At 46.1% G+C, this 27,998-nt stretch overlaps 1 protein-coding gene across 1 annotated transcript; it reads right to left on the bottom strand.

Moving 5' to 3' along the window:
• Window positions 1-112: 112 nt before the first annotated feature.
• Window positions 113-26,587, bottom strand: SLC13A3 (solute carrier family 13 member 3). Its single transcript, XM_085078896.1, has 13 exons — window positions 26,443-26,587; window positions 16,994-17,259; window positions 16,503-16,666; window positions 12,008-12,074; window positions 11,094-11,279; window positions 10,072-10,197; window positions 7,589-7,684; window positions 5,767-5,871; window positions 4,674-4,771; window positions 3,354-3,466; window positions 2,845-3,006; window positions 2,351-2,488; window positions 113-1,756 (listed from the first exon to the last, which is right to left on the bottom strand). Exons 1-13 carry the CDS (start codon window positions 26,551-26,553, stop codon window positions 1,571-1,573), a joined length of 1,818 nt encoding a protein of 605 aa, XP_084935022.1. The 5' UTR covers window positions 26,554-26,587; the 3' UTR covers window positions 113-1,570.
• Between the last annotated feature and the right edge of the window lie 1,411 nt (window positions 26,588-27,998).

Raw genomic sequence — 27,998 nt, 5'->3', positions numbered from 1 at the left:
GCCCTCCTGCTCCTCCTGGGGAGCCACTGCCCAAATCAGGGATGAAGCTGGAGCAGGGGGAGACTCCTTTGCTTTTCTCCCCTCAATCTACAGAGCAAACAGGACCATGTGATGTGCTAACAAATGTGCTTTATTTTTAGTTTTCCACAATCATTAAGGATTTTGTTGAACATTAAGGATTTTTTTTTAACTTGATTGATCGAAGTTCCACATTCAATTGGTTTTGGCGATTTTGGTTCAACTTCTTCAAGTCCCCACCTGCCACATGACCCCAGGGTAACAACCCCCCTAGGGCAACCCCTACAGCAGCAGCTGTGACTGGTGAACATCTCCCTTCAGCTCTCCCACCTGGCCCTGGGGGTTATCAGCAGCACAGGAGCAGGGGGGATGCACTGGATCCCTACCCCGGGCCAGTTCACCTTGTCAACTCCACCAGTTTACATTGTCAGAGAAACCTGTCCCAGCACAGGGATCCAGTCACTCACCTTCCATAAAACAAGAATCAGATCCTTTATCATTCAATCATCAATTTAAATGACTGATGATTTAAGTTTAATATTTTAGATTCTTACAGAAAATAAAATAAAAATAATCGGATAAAATGGTGATTAAAATCACAGTCAATTTGTAATGCTTTCATTGAAAGTACCCAAGCAATCTGATTTAAAAAGACATTAAGAATCAAAGCCTATTTTTGAGAAATGTCAATAATATTCCAATGCAACTTGTCCACTGACCTGTGACTCAGCGGGTCATTTGTGAGTGAGTCAATCTCACAAACCTAAGACTGGCCACATTTACCAATGGTGAAACACCACCGATGTCCAAAGTTACGTCAGAAATTAATTTGGTCCCAAACCCCCATCTGTGTACTCAGTGCAAAGCAATCAAAAAAAGGCAGCAATCGCTGTCCCAGGTTTTCAAAACACTGAACACGTTTGGAAACAAACTGTGGCCTTCCTGTTTCCAAAGCATGGAGCAATGCACCAAGTCCTACCGACACATCTCCTGAATCATCCCTTCACATACAAATCTGAAGAAATAGTCTTCATCCTCCATGAGAGAATTACTCATGAGATGGCAATGAGATCCCATCCTTACACCCTGCCAGAAGCACCTGGCCACAACGCCTTCTCCCCGGCCAGATTCTGATACACTCACTCACATTGGGTTGCACATAAATAATCCAGTTGCCTGCACCCTGTTCCCAGGGCTACTCTCCAAAACGAGGTAGGGTATCAGAAGCTAGAGCAGCAAAGCTCACCAGCTCTCATGGGGGGACAGGCATCTACCCAAAGATGCTCCATGCTTATGGGTTGTCCAGTTAACAACCACCTGTGACAGAAGGACTCTGGGAGAGCCAGATTTGTACCTGCAGAAGGTGGGGAAAGATCTCCAGAGAAAATAACAAATGGATGTTGTGACACTGACCAGTATTCCTAACAAAATAATTAAACCAGAAGGTCCCACACAGTGTGAGTGGCCACATGGCTTTTCCTCCTGTGCAAACTCTGATGATTCCAGTGCCCCAGTCCTAAGTGAGTGAGTCCTTCCCCGGGGGTGGCTTTGCTCATATTTTATTTAGTGCACTTAAAGTGACATTTTCTACAGCTGTCACAAGTGAGGTGGCATTTTCTGCATGGATGTTGGCCCATGCAGGGAAGGTCCCCAGCTGGAAGATGCTCTTGGCCCATGTGTTCATAGCCAAGCTAAGAAGCAGAACTCCCATAAGATTCATGAGCAACCCAGTTCTTGCCTACAAAAGAAATACAAAGACAGCTGTTGAGTTTAGACTGGACATCTACAGCATGTGAAGCATGAAGCTATTTGAATGCAAACATTACAAAAATGGAAGGCTTAATTGCTGTTAATATTAGCAACATCTTAAGCAGACTTAAAGCCACAAAGGCCATTATGCAGCTGCTTACCAAGCTTTGATCCATCAAAAACATTAACATCTGTTTAGCCTCAGGAATATGAGCAGGAACTGAGACTAAGCCTAATTTTACTCATAAGCTTTTTTTCACTGAGCTGGGGAACATTTTCTGCATCCAGAAACCTATGAAAGCTGAGCTGCTGACACTAGAGGAACAGGACAAGGGGCTGGGGGATGCTGAGCCCATTCAAGATCACTTTTGCTACCATTTGGAGCCATGGTGACTCCAAATTTCACAGGGCCAAACTTCATATGAGCTCCTTCCATCCTGTACCTTCAAACACTGTTGAGAACAGTATCAGACTTCTGTCTTCTCACTTTACTTCATATTGAAGTACTAAGAATCCAGAAAAATCCCTTTTTAAACAGTCAGGCTGATTATTTTCATCAATTTATGTATCTAAAGGAACTTACCATATCCTTGACCAGCAAATGTCCAGAAGAAAATGCAATTGAGTTGGGAGGTGTTGAGACTGGCAACATGAATGCATAGGAGCATCCTATGGTTCCTGGTATCATTAAATAGAGGGGATTTACTTTCAGACGAATGGCCTGGAAAACCAGAAAGGAACAGGAATTGCACCTTGGGGATTCAGAGTCACAGAGAGATGAATCAAAGGAGGCAAATGGCCAGTGCAGAGCCCTATCCCACACTCTGTGATAAATAATCACATATCTCACAACAAAGTCTGAAGGATTATTATCCTTCCAAAGGATTATTATCCTTCAGTGTCCACATTATGCTACAGGGCTTGTTGTTCCCGAGGGTTTTGGAGAGCCTGAAGCCCAGGAGAGGGAAAGCTACACAGTGCCTGAGCCAGCACAGACACAACACAAACCTGCCCACCCAAGGGGCAGGGTGAGGAGGGGGCAGAGGACAAGCTGGTCTTGCCATGGGATGACCTTACCAGCTCTGCCAAGACAGGCAGAAAGATGATAATAGTGGCAGTGTTGCTGGCAAACTCCGTGAACAAGGCAATGACCACTGTGATGAGGATGACAGCCACGGGAGGTGGCACACCCTCCAAGGGGTGCAGACGGCCTCCTATCCACACAGACAAGCCAGACTCCTGCAGAAGGGGAGAGCAAAAAGGAGAGTCATCCTCCTGCATCCCTGCAGGGGAACTGATCCTTTCCTAGAACTGCAAATTACATACAAGATCTTCACTGCCCAATACAAGCACCTCTGCAAAATATCTTCAGGGTGTCTCACAGCAAGCAGTTTGCAAGGAGTTGTAACCTCCTTAGTCATCTGCTGTGGATTATTGTCACATGGAATTGAGAATATGTCCTTTGAGTGTGATGACTCCATTGACACAAGTTTTCCAGAGCCAAACAAGAGCCCCAAGTGACACCAAGATAAGATCCAACCCTGCTGGGCAGGATGATGCCATATGGCATCTGCTGCAGGTCTCACCTCACAGCCCTTGGCCATGGCAAAGCCTCCTCCAAGCAGCAGGATGATGTTCCAGGGCACTGTCTCCTGAGCCTTCCTCCAAGTCAGCAAGGGCTGGGTCTCTGTGTTTGGTGCTAGGCAAAGAGGAAAGGCCTGTGTCAAACACCCATCCAAAGAGGAACATCAGTCATCACCTGGCAGAATGGTACCATGAGTCTGACAGCAGTGCTGAAGCTCACTGACCATGAGTTGCTGATCAAATACACATACAGAGTCTATTAAGTTAGCCAGTTAAAGGAACATTTAGCTTAGAATCATGTAAAAAAAATAATTTCAAGCATTAAAGTTTTCTTTGAGGTTTTTCTGGGGGAACATTTAATATCAGGTTAATTTTCTCTCTGTAACAGATATAAAGATTGTCTTCAACAGAAGGGGGTCAGTGGTAGGAGGACATTTTCCAAAGACGTTATTAATTTTCCATTTGTCATTCAACAGCCAATGAGTTTTATGGCAGAGAGCTCATCTCCCCTGGAAGCCATTTCTGAATACATGATAAAGTGAGCTCTGTTGTATGGAAGGATGCACTAATGGGACTGAAATTTTCTGGTGGAAAAGGGCACATATTTTATCCACAGGAGGCCTGATTAAACATCTTCCTGTGTATGGACAACACAACAAATGTGCATGACTCAGAGCAGCTGGTATTTTGTTCCCACAGACCCCAGCAATGCTCCATCATCTACAAAAGGTCTTCATCAGCTACTTCTCCACATTAAGACCATCTCTTATTCCAAGCACCTTATGAATGAAAATTTGCATTTCATTGCTGCTCAAGAGGACTGACCCAAGACTTAAAAACCTGCTGGAAAGTTTAAGCTTTAGGAGTTTAAATTCCAAATCATTCTAGAAACCAAGGAAGAGCACCTATATCTGAGAATGGACAGCTAGCCCAGCTCTGCTCTCTAAGAGAGAGACAGGAGCTGTCTCTCTCGAGGGACAGGAGCTGTTGGGGAGTCAGACACCAAACCTCTCTTCCACAATCAGGTCTGCTATGGTAAATCAACACCCATTTCGGTTCACTTCACCCCACCCAACCCTGACAGCTACATGAGCAACTGAGTCTTTCCTGCCATCAGCAGCAGGGCAGTGACTGCTGAGCCTCTCCTGGCACTGCAGAAAAAAGCCTCTCTAGGATCAAATGGCTCCTTCAAGCCACATTGCTCCACACAGCCAGCACTGCTGCTGCAGGTCCAAGGAAGGGTAGCCTCTGTTCTTGCTCCATGCCTGTCCTGCCAGGACTCAGGCAAGCAGAGTCCCTGCCTGGAGGAGTCTCCTACTCACCTTTAAAGTCAAACCACCACCTGAAGGAAGGTTTTTGTGAAGGGAAGAAGAACAGTATAATCACTATGGTGATTCCTGTAACTGCATCCGAGATAAACCTGGCCAAAAACAGCAGAAACACTTGTAAGAAGCACAAGCCTGTAGAATTACAAAGTTTATGAGAACAGGGATTTACCAAAGAAGATTACAAGTTTCCATCAGGTTTGAACAATGCTCGTTGTTCACAGTTCTTTTCCTTTTTAATTCCCTGTCGAGCTGCATTTCTACACTGGGCTGTGAACCCCCCAGAAAAGCTGCCCTACAAAAGTAAAAACCAAGATCTAATCCCCTCCACACTGATGCTCTGGCTGTTCTGATTGCAGAGGCATGAGGACAAGTTTCCTCAGCTCACTGCAGGGAGGAAGAGAGACAGAGCCCAAACCATCTAATTTGCAAGAGCTCTTTGCAAATGCTCAAACTCTCAGGTGAAAGAGAGGTTCCATCCAGCAAAAAGCTTAAGCATGTGTTAGATTTAAGGAGTTATTAACTGAGGAGGGAAAAGTCCATAACTACTTTGTTATATTAAGGCATCATTTTTTGAACTAGGATTTTATTTGGAAAAACACACAAAACTATGAAGGTCTCTTTTTTTAAGAAATAACAACACCCTCTCTGAGGGTTAGCATTCCCCAGCTGCTCTGTCTATTCATCTTCCCAAGGTATGGATGTCACAGGGGACACAAACTTGGCAAACAGAGAGGATAGCACTCAGAATCAGCTCCTGCCATTTCTCATCAGTCTTCAGACCTCCTGTGAAATCTGTGGATTTCCTAAAGAACTCAGTATTTCACTGTAAGTCTACCTATAAACAGCATTCCCAACACTGAATCCTAGAGATGGCCTCAAACAGACATATCCCAACTTCCCACTAGCTTCATGCACCTCCTCTAGGAAACAGAAAAAATAAAGTTTGCTCTGCTACTTGATGCTCAGTTTAATTTTTTCCAGGAAATCTGAGTAATAGTGTTAAGCAACACAATCAGAAACTCAGGAATATCAATGACTTGGAAATGCTATTGCAAAATGGTACAGTGGAATGAAAATAAAGTCTTACCCTGGTGCAAACAAGCTTGCCCAGCCTGGAATGAATTTGGGATCCCTGGAGAACAGCATGATTGCAAACAAGCAGAAGAAGAAGAAAATTGCCTGTTCTGCAAACCTGAAATGAAACAAAATAAAGTTAAAATGCTGATGTGATGAAGGGGTGGATCCAAGCTAGGACAAGTGTCCAGTTCCTGCTGCTGCATCTTGGCAGAGAAGTGAAGCTGATTTTGTAAAAACAACTACAGTGAAACATTGGAACAGACTGTAAATCTATTTGCAAATACTGGTGTTTGCCAGAAATTCTTTCTTATTGGAAGATGTTAAGGAGGGCATATTGGAGATCAGGGATGCCCAGATGTCACAACAGTTGGATACAAGGTTGACCCTCTGGGTGTGGCAGAGAGGAAAGGCCAAGCAGCTCCTCCTGGTCATTCCTCTTGCCATGTCCCTCCAGGATACCAGCCAGGCATGGTGTCACTGCAGCTCAGCAATACAAAAGGATGATTGAGATTCAAATCATACATGAGACAGCAGGAACAAACTCCTCCAAGGTCAAAATCTAAACGCTATCCCTTAGACACAGGACAAATAGCAGAGTAAAAGCAATAGCATTCACCTAGCATCTTGGGGAGTTAAGGTTTAACCAGGATGATGCCTCAAAATGCTATTTAAAATCTCTCTGAACACAAAGAGGGGCATATAAGCCCTGGGGAAGAGGCTGCTTGTGCTGATTTTTAGTTATGGGGCTGCTAATCAAATTGGTAGAGCTCAGCTTAATGGACTTTCTCACTCCTAGATCTCAAAGTGGGACTTTGATTCTTTCAGAGACATTTTGCAGGCTGCTCGATAATGTACTGAATGGAACATATAAACCAATTTCTTTCATTTACAGCACACACACACAGAGCTGTCTTTGAAGAACCACTCCATGTTCCACACAACAGCAATAATTACAACATTGAGAGCACAACACAAACATCACTGGATATTCACAGCAGTGCCCTGAGTATGAAAACGTTATTGTACAGATGGAGAAATACAGACCATTTAAGGATAAAGCCTACAGTCTCAACAATCTTCACTATCCCTGGCTGCCCAAGATATCAGTGGATGGCTGAATATATCCAGGGTTGGATTTCTAGAGATACTCATCTTTTCCTGTTTCCCCCCCTTTTTTTAGCATTTCTCAGAAGTCAAAAGCTCATGTTTCTTTCTGCTGGTGCCTTACTCCCAAAAATAATCCCTATCATTACAATTTGTACCAGCTTCTTCTTTCTTTGACTAACAATCAAAGGAATTATTCAGAAAAAATAATGTATTCCATTGCATGGATCTGACTTCTTTCGATATACTTTCTCTGAGCTTTAAGATTTCTTAAAGTAACTCCACAATCCATTTGATTCATATCCATAATATGATTCACCAGCCTTCTCAACAAATGCCTCCTGCTTTGCAGGACAGGTATGCACAAACCTTTGAAATCCAGCCTGTGTTGGTTAGCACCTAACACACACAGGACTGGGTTTGTTCCTGCAGTAGAAAAATCACAAACAGTAATTAAACAACCCAGCATGAGTTCCACGTATAATAGGAATGTCATTCTTGGGAAGATTTGAGTGCAAGCTGCTATTTGCATTTATTCATGTTAGCGAAGGTGAGGAGGCTGGAGCAGGCAAAAAGCAAAGTTCAGCAGGTTACAAACAGGCTGAGTGCAAATATAGGTGTAATTTTCTTTTAAAAACCCCATTCCCCCTGGTCCTCCACTCCTAAGACAGGATATTCCCAAACCCACTTAATTTCTTTCTCATTTCCATCCCAACTTCACAACTCACTTTGTTGGACCCAGTTTCTGATAGTCTTCCTTTATCACTTCCTTGGCTCGGGCTTCTGCATCCACTCTTATATTTGACTTTTTTGTTTTCCAGCCCCTGCCAAGAAAGACAGTTACATTTTTACATGCCTCTGACCCAAGTGGCACATAGGAAATGCTGCATTTTCTACTGTAGCAGGACTCAGTGTACTCCTCCAGCAACTGCTCTGCAAGGTGCAAAGAGCTGCACAGCTCTGGCAGCTCAGTTTGTGTTATCTTCAGATTATGAAGACTGGCAACAAAGATCTCTGTTGAGATACAGGTAACAAGGATTTATTTTTTATATCCTTTGTCTGTGCATTCATGCAGAGCAGACCCTGCAGAGGTGAGGAAGTTTCCTCTCATTTATATTCTGAGCTGCTTCCTCCGGCATGGGCTGAGATTGCCAAATGGAAGTCTCAACATTGCAGGATTTCCTTGTCTTCCTTCCAAGCAAGTTACCTACTTGGGCACAATGACTAGGAATAGGGTGGCACAGAAAATGAATCTCTCCCTTCATTTTTCAAGTCACTTGTAATTTCCTGGGTGATCCCAGGATGCTGCTGAGGATCAACAAAAATGTGAGGAATTTCTAAGTGGCCGGGAATGTTAATGTGTTCCTGGCTAAGCCTCTTAGCCTGGCTGCACTGACTGCACACAGTTTGCTCCTTTGTAGCATGTGCATATAAATGATATATTCATATCTTGCACTTCATCTCCCATCACATCCCTTGACACTGAACCTGGTTTCTAACGCTGCCTGTGACCTTGATTAAACCTGCAACTCCAAATTTCTGTATCAGATGCATCTGCCCATCTCCATGGTTCCTGCCCTTTCTTAATTCATTTATTGTTTCAAATGGATATGGTGGCTGGATGTTCTGTATAGATGAATGGTTGATCATTCAGAAGCTCTTGCACTTCAAGCTCCTGGCCCTTTAATTTCTTGGGTTTTGGGAGGTGTTATTAACCACAGCCTCAGCTCAGCCAGTCCATACCTCAGCCTTTTAATGCCTTTTGGATTCAAGCAAAGCTGACCTGCTGCTGGAGCAGTGTCCACCTGCCTGTGTCCTGCTGCAGACACCAAGGACCTGCCCACAGAGAAAGCCCAGCCACTATCCCCAGGCAGTTCCAGCCCGAGCATCCCAACAGGCTCCTGTGGAGCCTTGGCTGCACTTGTGAAGCTCTGCAGTGTCTCTTGCATGCACCTCACCGCTGGGGAATTCTGGTATCTGCACTGGCCCAGCTATCCCAATACAGCCAGGCTCTGTGCTGCTGGGGCTGAGCCAAACCAAACACAGAGCATCACGTTCCCTGAGCACCAGAGCAGCTCTGCCTTTCACCAGGGGCTTTGGCTTCTTCCCTCACCTGATGGTCCAGGGGTGTTCCAGGGCTGTGAATTCCGTGCCCAGCCCTCACCATGGGACATGGAATTCAGGCTCATCTCTGCACCAGCCCTGGCATGGGGTGTGAGCAGCACAGCTCTCAGCAGTGTGAGCCAGCCAAGCATCACACGGCAGCACGCAGAGCCTCCTGAGAAGCCCCACCAGCAAGTTAAGGACAAGCCTTTGGCATTTTCTGGATTAAAACTTTCCCACTGATTTTTCTTTCCCTATGTCTGAGACAGTGTAAATATTTGGACACCTGTTCTCTTATTCCTCCTCTCCCCACATTTGCATTTTAAAGTCAAAACAACAATTAAAGAGTTTTCTAAATATTACAAATTCTCTTTGGTCCCTGGAGGAAGCAAGACTGACTTTGTTACTTGTGAGAGTGTGGAGGGAGGAAAAGGGCTCCATATGAGCAGCACAGCAATGCTGCAATTGCTTTAGGTCGTGTACACTAAGGGGTTGCATGTATCCAGCAAAGATTTACCGGAAAAACATGTTATTCTCAGTTACAGATTAACACATTGTTGTAAAATTAAGCCCTGTTGTGAAGTAATCTGTTCCAAACCCAGGTTTTTACCCCAAGAACAAATCCTGTGTCTTTTATGTTCTAGGAGATTTTTGCTTCTTTTTCCAGGGGAACCAAGATTTTATCATGGTCTTAAAAGATAGATCCTGCTTTTCCCTCTGTCATTAAAAATCTGCCACTTACCCTCCCCAGGCCCAGATTGGGCAGTAAAACAACCTTTAAAAATTGTACATTTAACTGAATAAATACAATATGTACTCTGTACATGTATTTAAGTTGGATAAAGTATCTGTAACTATGAGATATCTTTAACTAATGAGTATATGTAACTATGAGAGATCTTAGTATCTTCCTATTGTATATCAGCTTTTTAAAAATATATGACTTGTTGTGGGATGGGCATGCTGGAGTTAGTTATAAATTCCCTCACCTTCCAGGAGATGGTCCTGGGTGATATCAGTAGATTTAGGATGAGAATCATGATGAACACACTATTTCACAACACCCATATAACCAGACTACATATATGTATAGCAAATATCAACATACCTCAGGTTAATTCCTCCATACAGGATGGAGATCCATAGCCATCCCATGAGAAGAAAAATCAGCATTAAAGGAAATGCAAACATAAACCAAGAACCAAAGTTCACCACATCACATTCTGGAAAATAACTAAGCAAACGGGAAAAATCAAGTTAATGCAAGATGGGAAAGCAACCCTTCCATTTATGGGTAAACAAGTATCTGAAATCAGCTGTGAAATATCCCACAAACCTGCCCCTGTGCATTTAAAACAATCCCTGTGGGTGCCTTAGGAGTTATCTGGACATAAGGAAATGTGGGGAACATTGATTTGGGACAACTCCCAGGGACACCCTGTGACCCCCATCTCACCTACCCCAGGTGTGCAAACCTGCAAGGAAAGATCTGGAAATCTCTCTCCAGATGCCAAATGCCTTCATACAAAGATACTCCTGAACACCCAGGATTAAATCCTGTTACAGAAACTGCTGGAGAGTCTGGGAATGAACCTTGCAGGGACGCTGCAGTGCCCAGGACAAGCAGTATGTATCTCTTGTAGAGGCCAGCAAAAGGTAAGAAATACCTGTGGGCACCTAGGCTGGCACAAATCTCTGCTCCCATGCACATAGGAGGAATCTTTTATGACTAAGAAAACAGGCCAGAAGTAGTGGTTTCATTATTTTTCTTTCTCCCATACAGCAGTAGCTATAATTGCTCACAAAACACTGCACAGTCTGCTCCATCAAAACAGTTACCAGGTTAATTGTAAGCGTGGAGTCAAGTCCCATTAAATTCAATGGGATTAAGAGCATCAGAGAGGTGAAGCACACATGCTCCAGTTTGGCTGACAGCCTGCCTGGCTATGCTGGAAACCTGCTTATTAGGTCTGAGACTGGTGCACTCCCTGCTTTCATTTCCCAAAATGTCCTGGAAGGGCATGAATTTTCCAAACCAGCACTCAGCACAGAGGGGAATTTCCTGCAGGAATGAAGAACATGTCTCTGTCTTGCAGGATTTGCGAGGCTCCCCAGGACAGTCTCCCATACCTCTTCAGCTGTCCCAGAAGGATGAGGTTTGGTGCAGTTCCTGTCAGCGTTGCTGTACCTCCAATGCTGGCTGCATATGGGATTGAGATGAGGAAGCCTTTCCATATGTTTGTTTTGTATTCCTCCTCCTTCTTTAAGTCTGAGAGAGCATCGCTGGAAATCTCCTTCTCCTCCGCCAGATCTTTGCTTTAAAACAGTCCAAAAGAGAATCCGGTGAAAGCCCTGGTTTAAATACAGTGCAACCACTTCAGAGCCTTGACAGAAGGAAAATTCCCCATTTTTAGAAATCCAAGCTACCAGTGTGCTCAAGGACACCTGAGCAGCTCAGTGCTGCAAAGGGTCTGCTTGGTGAAGTGCTGCAAAGACTATCAGTCTTGCAGAGGACAGAGCACCCTCAGCACCCATCCATAGGAGCTAACTGTGCCTGTGCCTTGCCCAGAGCCTCAGCAGCTTGTAACTCTGAGCATAAAGTCCACAGGACTGCCAAAAGGGAAAAGAACTAAAATTTTATAGATTTGAGGAAAGAAACATCTGTTCCTGTGTTCCTGAAAAGATGCTTCCTTCCCATCCTTGTTATCAAAGCAGGAGCATCACCAGTGTGTAAATCCTGGAGGGTTTTACATCACTGACTTCACACATGTGATGTTCCTGAGAAAAGCAAGGCACAAATTCCCAGCAGGAGACACCCCTGGCAATGATTTCAGAGTGGCTGAAAAAAACCTCTGCAATGGTTTGGACATGCAGAGGGATGCTGGACACACAGAGGAGGGTTTTTATCATAATGCTGCTAGTGACTGGGATGTTCAGTATAATCAAAACATTGCAATAATTGAATTTCAAAATCCTAAAGCTTGGTCTAGCTCAGGGGATAATTCTCTCTCAGCTCTCTAATACAAACTTTATAGTTAACTTACTCCTCAGTACTTGCCAGAAACTGCATCTCAGTTGGTACAGTGTAAAGTTTATTCTGCTGTAAAGATGCTGAAAAAGAAAGATGAGGACTTTAAGACAGCTCAAAGCATCTAGAAAATTCTCCTTGAACCAAACAGAGGGACAGGGGAAACAACTACCATTTTAGAGGAGGGGCTGTGCAAATGAAGGGTGAGCTCACACCAAGGGGATGGGGTCAGGAGCACCTGGCAGGGATGAATGAGCCCATCTCCTCCTGCCACTGCTCCAGTCCACCATGGCACCCAGCTTCTCCTCCAGGCAAGTGCCTCCCAGGCACTTGGTCCCTTTATTGCTTTTGCCACAAGCTGGGCTTTGGGATCTTCTAACACACCCTAGAGTTCCAGGGCATTCTCGACCAAGTCATGGGTTTGGGGTGGGTTTTTTTGGGGAGGATTAACCATAAGTCATTCTTAGAAAGAAACAGTGTTGGGCCTCATTGTATCTGTAAGGCAAGTTCCCCAAGGCACAGCAGGAGCAATTCCTGTCACTGAGCTTCATTCCCATGGGGTGAGAACTTTTCACCCTGCAGACATCTAGTGCAGTCACCATAAGGCAGTAATTCCTTCTTTAAGGATAAGAGAGACACACATTTGGGGATTAGGTTTTGTACCAAGTCCTCCAAAAGCCACCCTGACTGCAAGGCCCATTCCAAGCCCATCATCCCCTCCACAAATGACAGACCCTACAGGCTGAGCAGCCAGTGCTTATAAACTGGGATTTGCACACCACTTGACCACAGCAACCCAGGGGGGCACTCAGAAGTCAAAAGATGGAAATGCAATACAATCACTCTCTGTTACCAGACCTGACATCACCGTGGCATTTGTGGTCATGGCTTGACCGCCTGAGGCTGGGAGATGTGCTATCAAACCCCATTTCCCATGTTCCTCACAGGACTGGAGCATTTGTGAGTTTTGTCTACCTTCAGCCCAGGTGGCCCTTCCCCACCCCTGCTGGCTCTGCTGCCTTTCCTTGTGCTCTCTGTGTGGTTTTGGCTCCAGAGGTTGGTGTGCCTGCACTTCCCTGGGCTCTGAAGACTCCTACACAGAGCCCAATTCCTGCTACTGCCACCCAAGCACTCCCCAAACTTCCTTGCACCCCTTCTTAGCCCAAAACATGAGCCACTTCCACCCAATATGACCTAGAGACCTAAAGCATGGGGAGAAGCCAGTGGTCAAAGTCTCTGGACTCATTCACATGTGTGCCAAAGACACCGCGCTCGTTCCTGCTCAGTGACCCAAGGATTTTTGCAATGTCATGTTTTACACATTGCTAATTTAATGAATTGCAGTTAATTGGCTTGGACACACACATGCTGAGCTTTCATCCCAACCTTGCCATGATGAAGGGATGTAATTAGAAGGATGAACATTAACCCATGGTTGACTGTTGATCCCTCATTGGATTTAGCCCAAAGGCTCTTACACTGCTGTCCCACTCAAGCCCAGCCCTGGCTCTGCAAAGACATTTCATTCTACCTCAGCATTTTTCAATTCTTTTTCCTGCTAAGCTCAGACTATCATCCCATCTGGCCAGGATCATCTGTGAGTTATCTTTCAAGGAAAGTTTGTAAAGCTAACCATGCAAAGGAAAGCCAGGCATACTTTTCCTATGAAACTTGTAAAAAAGGAATTGAAAATTATTACTGGTCCATAAGTCAGAAGAGGCCAAAGATAACAGAGTTTGGATCTGGCTGTACACCTCTTACAGAGCAGTATGAGGATTCTGTGGCCATTTCACCAAAACACCTCATATACCTTAGAGGCAGAAATGCATTTCCTAGATAATTTTTGCTTTGATGACATTTTTAGTGTTTCTAAAAAGTTGAGAAGACCTGAGAAGGAATATTTCCACCCACTGAGGGGTGCAGGCAGGCAGAAGTGTCCAAAAATGCACATTTCCCACCTCTCCCTACATTATTTCCAAGTCGGTGATCCAGAGTTACACCTCAAGCACTGACTGCAGTTTATCTTGAATTTGCAGAATATTCTCTATGAAGGAAAAAATAAATGGAAAGATGTTCTTGTGATTTTTACCTGGAGATATTAAAGGTGTTCAGAGAAATGAAATATTGCCAGTGATGGGTTAGTGGGCAGAAGCAGGAGAGAGGTCAGGCTCACTGGCACAGCAGCTTCTAGCTTGTCACACACTTATTGCTGGAGATGTCAGACAGAATTGCAAGGAATCTGTAACCCACCTCCCAAAGGAAAATTCTAGAAGCTGGAAAATGTCTGTTGGTGTTAACTTTAAAACTCTGCTTTGATTCACCAACCAGCTGGGGCTTCAGCCACCCAACCTCCCTACCTGCTCTCCTGCATCAGAAGCCAATAGTGCCAAAATGAACAAATGATTACACCCAGTTTTAGCTGTCAATAACACAAGAATGTCAATCTTGTGTCTGTAACATGCTGCCCATGTGGCTGAGTATGGACATAAGAGATTGAAAGCCTGATATTCTCTCAGGAAAAAAGTGTCACCAACTGATCAGAGATTACTTAAATTCTGGCACTGTATGTGTAAGCAAAGCCCTACACAAAACTGGTTTCATACACTTGTTGAGGTTTTTTTCTGTAAATCAAATGGTTTTACATGTCACATATTCTTTATTATATTTTAAATTATTATTTTTAATCACCCAAATATTTTTTAGCCTCATGGACTCTAATACAGTGTTAGGAAACCAAGTCAATTTGCAAACTGATCACATGCCTCTGCACAAGTTTTCTTCCACATCCAGCCCCCTTCACAAATAAACCCATCTTTTGTTGAGCACAGATTACAATTCAGATAGATTATAAACATTTAGTAAACTATGAAATGAGTATACCTTTTTCTCATCTGCACATCTCCACTCTTAAGTGTAACATCAGATTCGCCATTTTTGACTGACTGCAGGTTTAGGGCTTCCTTCAAGGAACACAGCTTTGCTCATCCATTCAGCAAGATTACAGAAAAGGATGAGTTTACCTTGGGACACTAAAGTTCAAATGAAAAGTTTACAGGAAAACATGCATTTTGATGTACAAAATGTTGTACATTTTACAGGTGATTCCTCCTTCACCTCTTTTCATGACTTTTCAAAGCCTCTATCTCATTAAAAAAACCCAACACCAAAACATCATCACACCATCACATAATATTAGCAAAGCATTACTTTATTAATTCTTCTACCTGCATGCCCCTCTCTTGCCTTTCCCAGTTTCTCTCACCACTGCAAGTGTTGTGAGTCAAGGATGTTAATTCTGTGGAATTAACAAGGACAAAGGGGGGAATCTTCCTTTGATGTGTTCCCAAACTCTACTGTATTTACAGCCACAACTACACAGTCAAATAACTTCAGAGGTTGGGGTCAAGAAGGTTAAAAGCAAACTGACAAAACACAGAACAGGAAATTATAGCAAGGAAATCCGTGAGGTTGATTTTAATAGATGTGAACAGTCAAAAATTCATAAAGCAATTGTGATAAAGCAACCTGGAATGCAAATGTCTCATGATTGCTAAACATTAATGATTAATTATATATTTGAGAGTGAACATGTTTGAGTCTTCTTCTGGGGACTCCTTTATCTGCCTTAGGACTCAGCAGGAACCAAAAAGCCATTGCTTTTAAATTGCAGAGGCAGATTAATTACTAATTAGTGCAGGAAGAAGCAGCAGCAGCAGCAGAAGTTATGAGTACTGCTCCAGCTGTCAGCAATAGCTGCAAAGGGGATGTTAGCTCATCATTTCTGGTTTGCTGTTTCTCATCACTCTCTGCCAGAATCCCAAAGTTCTGGTAAATGACTCATGAAGAGAGGGCTAGAGGAAGGCCTTACCTGGCCACATAGCCCTGACCTGTCCACAACCTGCTCAGGACCACCACCAAACAGCAGCATCAAGATGGAAAAATCACAAAACACTTTACAGATAGATATTTGACCTGCCAGCCTTCCCTTGAGTCCTTGCTTTCTCCTCCAGCTCAGGCTCCAGTTCCATGGGTGAACAAGCAGGAAAATGAGAAAACGTGTCCCAAGCTCAGGACAGCCCTGTGTGCCACAGGGAGGGACCCACCCTGCACCATCACCTGCCCTATCTACAGCCCTCCCTGGCTCCAGCCATCCCCACAGCAACATATCCCTACAAATCCCACCACCTCGGTGCCACAGAGCTGGACTTGACCCTGTGCCAGCAGCAGGTTTATGGAGCAGGTTGGCTGGGCATTGCTGCTTTTTGGTTTTCCAGGCCACTCATAAGCATTTCCTCCTGCATGCCATGAGGAAGGGGCAGGATAGAAGGGAGTTTTCTGCCAATATTCTTTCACCATGGGAATAAAGTGTGCAGTAAAGTGGGACCAGCTCTGAGACTGAGCTGCAAGCTAAGGAATGTGGTATTTGTGCCAGTGAGGTTGAAAAAATGGGGAGATTTGAGAGCAGCAGGGCAGTCCTCAGCTGGCTTATACTACTGCCCTGTCTCAATTACCTTGGTTTTCTTCATTATCCCTGTTCATATCCTTAGATGGGTCTTTCTCCCCAAAGAGGCTTTTTAAAATTGCATTTGCAATTGGAAGCATCATAGCAGTGGAGGCAGTATTACTTAACCACATGGACAGGAAAGACGTTGTCAACATCATCCCTAAGATCAGTCTGAAAGAGAGAAAAAAAAAAAAGCTGAATTTCTTCAGTGTACCAAGCTCTCTGACACATTAGGAGGAAAAGCTCATGTGCAAAGATAAAACCAACACCAAAAAGGATTTCTATGACTCTCCTGAAACTGGATGGAGCACAAGCATGAGGGTGAACCAAACAATTCTCCCTGTGCTCCAGAAGCAAACAGCTGAACAAACACAGCGAGCTGGAGGAAAGGGGATGTGGACAGCCCCCTTTTAGGCTGTAGGAGAAGCAGAGCAGAGCTGCTTCCCAAGCACCTGCAGCTCCCATTCCCCAGGGAGAGCCCCCTGCTCCCATAGTCACCTGGCTGGCTGGACTCCCACCAGCATGAGGACCCGGAGAGCAATCCTGCGGTGTAAATTCCACTCCTCAATGGCCGAGGCCATGATTAAACCACTGAGGAAGAGGAAATTGGTGTCTAAAAAGTATTGTGGGCAAACTTTGTTAGATGGGAGGATGCCCAGGAAGGGAAAGAGGACGATGGGCAGCAGAGCTGTCACAGCCAAGGGCAGTGCTTCCGTGCACCAGTACAGGGCCATCAGCAGGATCACATAGAGACATCTTCCTTCCTGCGAAAGGAGGAGAGGGAAAGTGAGACATGGGTTGTTACAGAGACATCTTGGCACTTGGAGACACTTCAACAGGCAAAATGCTCCAGTTACACCTCATGAATACAGTATTTCTCCCAAACTATTTCTGTCAAGTACATCATCCCCCCTACATTGTGTAAGGGGTTCAGGATTGATTTAAGACTACAGTAAAACTGAAATCCTCCTTGACTGCCCAAGCTTTCATGTGCTGCAGGGTGGCAGTGAACAGGGGCATCAACCAAGGAGCCTTTGGAGAGCAGGAACTGTCCCAAACCATTGAATTTAGGTGTTAATTGTCAGCTGGCATTGCTGCTAACATCCCCAGGTATCCCAGTATGTGACCCATTTAGTGTTTGTGCTTTCCCTCCAACTTCCACAGACCGTGCTCTGCATAGCTATGGAAAAACAGCCCTGGGAGATGTATGTTCCACACATTTGCAATAGGCAGCACACAGAAAGGTTTCTTTTCTTGGATCAGAGTCTCCCAAGAGCTTTGTGAGAACCCATCCCATGGCAACCCATCCCAGCCCCTACGGAAATCAGTAAATCAAGCAGCCTGGTGTCACAGCACTTCCTGTGGGCAGCAATCACCCCGCATCACCCCAGCCTTGGCCAAGGCTGGCAGAAACCCAGTGTCCCCATGCCACAGCATGAATTCATCCATCCACCCAGGAGGCACAAAGTAGACCAAAGCCATTTGTCACGACAGCCATGGCCAAAATAATGAGCAATGGAAGGAAGTCAGGAGAGCTGCCCCAAGCCCAGAGAGAGCCCTGGGGGAGCCCAGCTCAGAGCTGAGCTCAGTCACAGCGGGGCTGAACAGGGATATTGTCAGTGAGCACGGGGCAGAGTGCCCACTGCACTATAAATAACCACTGGGAATCACTTGGAAGCCACAGAACTATTTATTTTATCACTTTTCCAGCTTGTTGAGCAGGTTGAACGGCTACTCAAAGACACCTCTGTCCCTCTGCTGGGACCTTCCCTGGACCAAGTCTGGGCTTCTGAGAGGGAGATGATGGCTCTGCTCCCTGCCAAGGCTGGGAACAGTGTGGGCTGGGGACTGTGGGGACCTGCATTTTGGGGATAACATGGCCTCAGCCACAGTGTTTGAGGGTGCAGCCAGGCACCAGGGCAGGTACAGCACAGCCACCACCTGCCTGTCCACCTACGAACATATTGTTGCAGGTCTGTGCTGAATGAGGTCAAAACCAATATGGATTTATTGTTCTCTACATCTGCAGTGAGGGTTTGAAAAGTGGACAAAATGACAAATTTGCTTCTAGCACTCAGGCTTTGCATTCACAAGTGGTCCTGCTAGCAAAGCCCCAAGACTTCAGTGGACATGAAAACATGAGCACAGCAGAACTGAGTGTAAAGGGATTTTTTCATACATTAATTGTAGAAGTGTCAATGCCTCATATGAAGTGCCCAAGATCTGGATTTAAAGATTACTTTTAGACCTAATTTCAGATGCCAATAAAATGACATATGAGATAGTGTGAAGTGAAACCCTCAGGTTCAGCTCAGCCCTGGCACCTGGCAGCTCCCATGGGCTCCTCACACTTCAATTCCCCAAAACCAGCAGGGCCAGAGCAGCAAAACTGGCAGTGCTAAACTTCACAAAAATAAAGAATCATGTTTTAAGTTGTTTGCCACAAGATTAGGGATTTCATTCCTGTGCCAACTGTTCCTCTTCACTATGTTTTTTTTTATATGCCAAAGAAATAGCTTTGCTCTCATTAAGCTCTTTTCCATTTGATTTCCAAAGGCCATATGGATAAATTTTTCTCCCACTGGCAAAATATTCTTTAGTTTCCTGCAAGGCAAGTTGCACCAAAGTCAACATCAAAATAAAGACATTTTGGCTCTTACAGCAGTAGAGCAACTGAAAATATTTAACAATGCCTTGATACAAGAGCATATCAGTGAAGGCTTTAATTGACTTTACAAAACAGATTATGCACAATTTAGAAAACTAATTATAAGTAATGGATATTTATTCTCCAGTGTATGGAAAATGTTCTGGAAAACATTGCAATGAGACACAGCATCAATCTAATAACTCATCTTCGCTGCAAGATCAAAAGCCAAGGGATAAAACCAAAACAGGGCAGAAATAACTGCTATGTGAAAGGCTTCCCTGAATTTTTGAAACCTATATGGACCAACAGTAAACCACTTGAAGAAAGCTGTAGTGCTGTTTATCCAATTTATTCCACCCTAAAAGAGGACACATTGTAACTTCAATTTGGACCAAGTACTCTCAAAAAAAAAAAAAACCAAAACAACCCAACAAAAAAAAAAGTAAAGCCATAAATAAAATTAAACCAAACTCTATAAGAAATTGAAAGCTTTTTGATTTCAAAATATTTTGCAAATGTTAATAATTAATGCCACCAGTATGTTTGGTTAGTACACAATCAATAAATGCCAACACATGGCAGGAGAATGGTCCTTTAGGGATTTGACCACGGGTGCCCCAGGACAGTGAGCTGCACCCACTGCTCTGTGTGACACCATCACCTCCACATGATCTTTATCCTTTGATCCCTTGGCTGCATCCCTGGCAAGATTCCTTCTACTTCTCGGATGTCCCTGCAGCTTTGGATTTATATTTTTGAACAGAATTCTGTCAAAGTTCATGGGGAAAAATGGTGGCACATATGAACTTTAAAATGGATCTTGTGATCAGGTTAATTTTATAACCATTTAATGATTTCCAGGGAAGCAGCTTGCGGGTCTGGACTGCAGCAGCTCTTCTTCCTGTTGCTCAAGAGCCTTGGGATCGACCTCTGCCCCTCCAGACACAGATCCTGTCTTTGCTACACTGAAAGCCCTGGGGATTTTCCACACTGGGGGTCCTGCTGAGCTGTGGCAGAGGAAGCCAAGCCACGAGGTAGTCTCCTGTGGGCAGGAGAGCTGGCAGTCTCCAGGAAGGGCAGATGAGGTGCTCCAGGGAAAGGAGGCTCTGGCAGGGAATGTGGGTCAGGTAAGGCGAGCTGGCTCACCCAGGCATAGCACTGAGACACAGGCAGGAGCCACCAGTCCCCAATGCCAGCCTGAAAGGGACACCAGGAGCTTCAACTGGACCTTGTTCCCCACCAGACCCAGTGCCCACAGCTACCCCACCAGGTAGACTCGGTGCTCAGAGAAGCCCTACCTTGGCACTGCCAAACTTTGGGTTTTCTCCATCAACCCCTGAATGCTGCATGGTTATCACAGCCCCATTTGCCCCACACAGGCTCCTGTATCACACCCTATAACCAGGCAAAGAGTGGCAGACAGGGCTCCTCCAGGACCTTGATCCCAAAACCAAGAGAGATTTTGGCTGAATCTGAGCTTTTCAAGAGCTACTTGGAGCAAAAAGACCCACTGGGTGTTTTCATGTCACACCTGTAACTGTGCTACCAGCCACATTGTGCTCACTGCCTGTTCTCCAGCAGCATGGATATGTGAATCTGATTTCTACTAACCCAGCTCCTTCAAGCATTATGTAATCTGGACAAAACCCAAGCCCTGTTTACCAGCCTTCCTGCCAGTGGAGTCATTTTGCTCCCAGTGGCTATTTGCAGAGTGGCTAGAAAGGGGCCAGTAACACAGGGCCACAAGCTGCAAGAGCTTCAGGGAATCTACTTTCCTCTGATAAAATGACATAAACCTTATTAAACACTTTTATTTAAACTTCTTGAAGTATTTTGTGGTTGGCAAAAAAAAAAAAATCTCTGTTTTAAAATGAGACAGCTGAAGCTCAGATAGAGTGGGCAAATTGAGCATGTGGCAAAAAGTCACCAACTCAGCAAATAGCAGCCTGGTAGACTCTTCACTGCTCTTGTCAACTTTCACATGTCCCATACACACGAATATCACATTAACCACCTTGGCTGTGGGTAGCCAGTCCTGTAGCTGTATTCAGCTAATTACATATTATGATCTCCCCCTTTTGTTGCTCTTTTAAGATACTTCCCAAGGGGGGCTACAGATCAGCCTGGCCTATGGTCAGCACTCCTGGTGATGTCCATCCATACTTGATCTTGTAGAAACACACCCAGTTTACTGGTACACAAAAAACTCCTCAGGCGGCTCTTGCAAAATTATTGTATGGAAGTTGCTCAAATCTGTAGATTTTAAAGTAGCCAAAATTGGATGTATGACATTTTAAATTTCCCTTTAGTTACTGTCACATTAAAAATATTTATTATCAGTCAACTTCTTATGCTGCAGGACTGTACTATCAGAGCTTTGCTGAGTGTAGAACAAAAATGCTTCACTGGATGTGGCTTTTTTCTGCACTGTCCATGTGGCAACAGATTCCCACAGGCTGGGTTCCTTTGATGAACATTTGTGTTCATCACCCTCAACACCCTGCCCAGGGATTTCTTCCTCGATTCTTCCACATCTCTTTTCATAGAAACACAGAATTTTTTAGTTTGGAAAAGACCTTTACAACCATTGAATCAACCATTGCAGACACAGGCAGAAATCAGGCAGACGTTTTATATGCAATCATGTTTTCCAATTAATATTGACTCTTGTCCACTTCCCTTTCCCCCAGCCTGAATATTGCTGCTTTCACATCCTCCCAGTGCCAGCCTGCTCTTTGCCAGGCTTGCCCTCTCTCTGGACTGAAGCTCACAGAGGATGATTAAAATGTAGTCACTGTACTTTCAGTTATCACCCTCTTTCCCTGCTGAAATTCTTCCTCTCATCCTTCAAGTGACCATTGCTTCCAGTTTTGTGAAACTGGCCCTCCCAAATAACCATGCACAAACATTGCAGAGATGGACTTTGTGTATGAAATGTACAATCACTTATTTCTCCTGCCAGGCTGCTCTCTGGTCTACTCCCTGCCTCTCCATGCTGCTGCTGTGCTCTCCAGCCAGGATCCAGCTCCCTCCACCTTGCAGGACACCCCACTCCCATCCCACTTGTCTACATTTGCATCACTCCTCTGCCCACAAAGATGCCCTTCACGCTCTTTGCTTTCCAGTGCAAGCAATGTAATTTTTCTTCTGGAAGTTCTTAAAGTCTCCTTGTTCTAACCAGGAGGACCCATTACATCCAAGTTAATTTTAAATTGCTCTATGGCCACCGAGGAAGTCAAGTCTGTTTTCTGAAGGCACTGGGCCCTATTTGCCTGCTCAGAGCTCCTTTTAGCAGATTTGGCTGCCTCAGCTGTTACCAAGCCAAGAGGCTGTAGACATTGAGTTCATTAGAAGCTGTTGGAACAAGCTCTTTGCACAGCTCATTAAAAGTGCCCCCATGGCCCTTCCAGCAGAACAGTTCCTCCAGCCCCTCCTGCCCTGCCCCAGCTCTTTGCAATCATTCACAGCCCTCCGAGCAGGGGGGTCGCAGGCACTTCCACTGACAGGACAAATATTCAGCCATTTCAGCAGCAACCAGAGCATGAGGTGACACACAGACCCTTGTGCAGAGAACTGCCTCTTGGGAAGTGGCTCCACACAGAGCACTTTCTTCTGCTGCCTGATGTGATGGACACAAGCCACTGTTCCACACACAGCTAGGGGAGCACACCCTGAGGTCTCAGCAAACCCACCCACAAGGCAGAATTTTCATTTCTCTATTTAAGAGAAAGGTTGTAGACAAAACCACTTACACAAGCCCTCTTTTCCACAACCACAACCGACAGAGGGCATCAATTGAAAACAAGGGCAATTAACATAACAGCAGCAGTGCCAGGCCTGTCACCATCCCCCTGTGAAAGGACTCACATAGGGATCTGGAGAACAACCACTGCAGGGTGACAGCTGGCAAGAGCTTTAATCAGAGCTTGAAGATCTGGATGCTGGAGTCCATCAGCAGTAAGCAAGAGCAGACTTGATGGATGATTTTTCTCAAAGGATTTTGTTTCCAGAGAGATGTCACTTAAGTGTAGGTTACACTGGAAAACCCACTGCACCTACATCACAGGGTATCACTCAGGAAGGACACACTAATCCAAGAAGGCACATCCTGTTGTGTTCTGTCAGCTTTAAGTCAAGGTTTCTTGGTCTCCAGATCCACATGAAATGCTCCCCTTGAAACCATAGCTGAGGTGGCTTTTTATGGTGGCTATCCCTTGGGAGATTAAATTGCTGAGCATCCCAGTAGGGAGAAGGAAAATGGTGACATAATGTAGGAACACATTGTAGCATCTGCAGAGCAGGAAAGTACTGCAGAGGTGCCTGTAAGAAGTTCTCGCAAGGGAAGCCTCACCCAAGGACCAGCAAAGGCTGAGCCTCACTGCTTCTCATCGCCTGCCTGCTTGTTACACCCTGCCAGGCAGCATTCTGACCATCTCAGCAGGAGCACAGGGCTCTCCAGCTTCTCCAGCTCCCCCGTGTTTCAGATGCGCAAGCACTTAGCAGCATCACAGTTGTTACAGTGACTCCACCTCACCCAGGAGCTCCTCCTGGCCCAGCCTGCTCTCCCTGGATGCCCTGCCTGGGACAGACTCCCAGTAACACCAGCAGCAGCCCAGTCAGTTGAGTTCTCACTGAACACCTGCAGCAGCTCTTGCAACCTGTACTCGAGTCCCATGTCGGGCCAGACCGCCTGACTCGGGCAGTGCAGCCGAGGGCATGGCTTTGCCATCACGAGCCAGGACAACTTCCACACTCTGCCACCCCTGCTCCCCTGCCTGCTGACCCCTAGCCTGTTCCTCCCCCGTGGTGTTTTCACACTGTGGTTAAAAGCGTAACCTGCTCCTTCCTCTCCCGCAGCCCCTCACGCTCTGGGCTGCAGACAGCGGGGTCAGGCGAGCTCCGGACGTCAGAGCTTAATCCCCTGTTGATGCAACAGCAAGTTTCTTTTCTTGTTGAACAAGTGAGAGAGTTTAGTGTTGAAACCCTGGATGAATCATTGACCCCTGAACATGAAAGATACAATTGCATACAGGAGCTCACAGCTACAGGTTCCCCCCTGTGCCAAACCCCCGGAGAACTTGGGGAAGGTGCAGTGGGACTTGCTTGGAACATTGCACGGGTTAACAGCCATGTGAGCATCCAGGTTTTGACAGCACCAGCATCACTGCTACCACCTGTGATGCTTTAGAGCCCATGGACAATGAGGACGAGACCCCCAAGGTGAGCAGCAGAACAGCCAGCTCTGCCAGGGTCTCCTTCCTTTACCGCAGCTACTTCCCTGCTTTTCCACTCCCTCAGGTGCAAACATTTCCACTTTCCCAATACCCTTTTTTCTTTAATAAAACAGCATTGATCAGACTGCACTGCTCATGAGGTCCTCCATAGTTGCACCCTGGAGCAGGCTACCAGCTCACTGGAGGAGCTGAGTGGGTGTGAGCAGCACCATTACACCACAGAGGTATTTTTTAGTTCTGTACACACAGAGAAACCCTTTTCCTGAACACCCAAATCTTTACACAGCCTGTATGACACTATACACTTCTACCAGCACACAGAGCATCTAGATCAAAACCCTTCCCACAGTGCTGGGTTCATCTGTGATTTATTCTCACAATTTACCCCTGCAGGGTCCAGACATGAGCTTGCACTTAGGGTACAGTGCATCTCCTCACTCTCTACCTATTTCTCACAATTTTACCAAGTGCCAAAGTCAAACAAGAATCCAACTTAAAGTCAAACTTTAAATACACTTAAAGTCATGTTTTCAGCCTTTGAAAATGAATGTAGAAATGTAACCATATGAATCCGCAAAGGAATTAAGTACCTGTTGCGCAATGTGTTTTCTGCTCCTTGAGGTAGACATTTAACATACTCTTATTCATAATTCAGCCAATAACACAAAATAGAGGAAATAAGTGAGATGAAATCCAAAGAAATTTCACTTTTAATATATGGTGTCATTAAATAAAGCCATGGTCATTCTATATTATTTTTTAATTTCACAGGTTTATTTTGTATCTCAAATGAGAAGGTTTCACCTGACCAGCACTGTACAGACAGAACTAAGTGCCAACGTTGTGTCCTTACAGCACCTGAACTATTCCATATTTACTAAGTACTTATCATTACTTATTTTCAGATGTAAAAAAAAGTCATTCTCAAATGTGTCTGAGTCAGAGCATGAGGGAGAAATCCTGCTTGCACTGAAGTCAACGGTGCAAAACTCCACAGTGACTTCACTGCCCCGTGGACTTCCACCCAAGGCTCAGAGGTTCCTGGTGCACAAGAGCTGTGTATGTAGGACAGCCACAAAAATCCTCCAGCCTCCAAAGTCTTGCCACAGGTTGCTTAATGGGCAGCTCAACACACATGCTAAAAGCACGAACCTGAAGAGGAGACCAGTTTTTCCACATTTACAAAACACCACTGATCTTACTCACAAAGCCTTTCCAGATACGGCACCAAAGGTCCCCCCGAGAGTCACCCACAGCGGTGTGGGCAGCACTCAGGTCTCCCTGGCATTCCCAGCCCTGCGGCACAAACAGCAGGACAGTTCTGCAGGTCACTGTCCCACTGCCGGCACCACTCTCCGCTGCCACTCCCATCGCTATGGGGATGGGCCAGCGATGCCAGGCAGACTCTCAGCAGCGGGCACTTACCTTCCACCCCAGCTCTGCAAGCCCCTCGCTGGGTGATGCTGGTCTTGCCTCAGTTTCCCCAGATGCCATTTGGGTACTACCGATAAAAACTACAGGGCAGTTGGGTACCAGCAAGAGGCACTAATTATTGCCACTTAGCTCGAGCTCTTGCTGAACCACAGAATCCTCCCACCTCCCAATGTCTGTATAAGAACTATTAAACACAGTTTGCGGTACCTATCCCTTCTTTCCCTGTAAACCTGATGTGGCCGCAGGATGCACCATCCATTCGCACTCTAAGCTGGTGCAGAAGGGTGAGGAGCTGTGGCAGCCCACACTCTCTGCTCTTCCCTCCCTCCATGCTCAAGCCCTGGTAGGCAGCAGGGTGACCCTCTCGAGAGCCAAACACTGCTGTTGCTGAGCAAGCGGTGGCACGGAGCACCCGGGCTGTGTCCCCGGTCCGTGTCCCCAGGGCTGAGCCCCACGGCTCCCGGGGTGTAACGCCGCTCCATGCACTCGGTCCCGCCTCAGTGTCCCAGTTTGTACTCCTGCTCCGTGGCCCCGCTCGGTGCCCCGCAGGCTGTCAGTGCCCGTGCCCCTCGCCCCGCAGCGGGTATCCCCAGCCCGCAGAGCCCACCCGCGGCTCCCGTGCGCGGTACCTTAGCGGGGAGGCTGAGCAGGATGGGCACCAGCGCCAGCGGCGCGCACAGCAGCACCACGAACCTCCGCACGCTCCACGCCTTCTTCACCAGCGCCCCCAGCGCCGCCATCCCGCGCCCATCGCCGCATCCCCGGCCGCGCACCCCCTTTATCCCCCGGGAACGGCCCTCCCGGTGGGCGGGACCCCCCCGCTCCTCTCCGCCCCGCCTCGCCCACCGGGAGGCTCCCCGCACCGCCCCACGGCACTGCGCCCCGCTATACCGCCTCCTATCCCCTACACCGCCCTTTATACGGCCCCTGCATTCCCCTCCTTTCCCCCATCTTACCATTTCCCAGACTTTTTTCTTTTTCTTTTTTTTTTTCTTATTAAAAATAAGCAAACACAATCAAAGAAAAGGTCAGTGGAGCGGAGCGGGATAGAGCCATGGGAAATAGCAGAAAAGCAAGAAGCAAAGTCTTGGCTCACACAAGTGTGAGCTCCAGCAAGCAAGCAAGGAGCATATGACTATACCCTGGGTGTCTTATCAGGCTGGACAGTAAGGATGCTTCAATCATGAGTCAAGAATAAAACACAAATGCTGCCCATTTTGAACTCTGAGGGTGGATTTTCTTGCCAGCTCTGCCCTGTATGGGGGTCATCAGAAAGAAAATGGGGGAGTATGTGGGGCAGGACAGGATCCCTTTCGCTGACCGCAGTGAACCTCAGCAAGCGCTGCAGAGGTTGCCGGTCTCGTCTGTTCGCAGTAAGAGGCAAACACCCCAGGAGACCGAGCTGTGGCACTATCAAGATGAGCAAGAGATCAAAGCCAAGGGAGCTGCTTTTCACACTGCCTGGATTCTTGCCATTGAAGGCTAAACAAAGCTGAGTGGTGGGGACAAAAATGGTAAAGCAAAGTAACACCCTTAGTACATCACCACCATCCTCTGAGTGCTTTCAAACATATTAAACATCTGGGCAAATTGACCCATATATGAAAGATGTACAAAACTCACGTTCAGCAGAGAAACCTCTCCCTTTCACAATTCATCAGCTCTCTGGAGAGTCACTCCTCCTTGATACTATTTCCTAGATCATCAAGGGAGTTGGGAGTCAAATGCATTGGATTAAAAAGCAGATGTGAGAAAGCCCCGTCCCCCTTATACAAACCCACGAATCACCGGCACAGAGGGAACAAGAAATTAAGAGTGTAGTGGTACAATCAGCAATAGAGACAGGACTGTGCTCCCGTCTGAAGGGACTCTGCTCCGGATCTGCATGCACCTCCTCCGTTCCCCTCCCTCTCCTCAACAGCATATATGTAACTTTGCACAAATAGTAACAAATCAGTTAATCCCCACAGCCATCCCGGGCGGGGGCTAAAGGATGACGGCATCAGCACTGCGGCTCTTTTCAAACAGCAGAACGGACACAAAAGCTTTAGCCGGGCACTGCCGGGGGCCGCTGGCAAGGCGAGGATCCGGCATCGCCTGGCGCCCGGCCCCGCGGCTGCCCAGCCCCGCTGGCAAATGCACCTTCTCTCGGGGCCTAAAAGAGAGCACAGACCTGGCCGAGTGA

Source organism: Lichenostomus cassidix, chromosome 20 (genome assembly GCF_008360975.1).
Source record: "Lichenostomus cassidix isolate B80296 chromosome 20, HeHo_3.0, whole genome shotgun sequence".
Taxonomy (NCBI): Eukaryota; Metazoa; Chordata; class Aves; order Passeriformes; family Meliphagidae; genus Lichenostomus; species Lichenostomus cassidix.
Note: the sequence above shows the minus strand (reverse complement) of the source record. Positions and strands in the feature narration are given on the sequence as shown.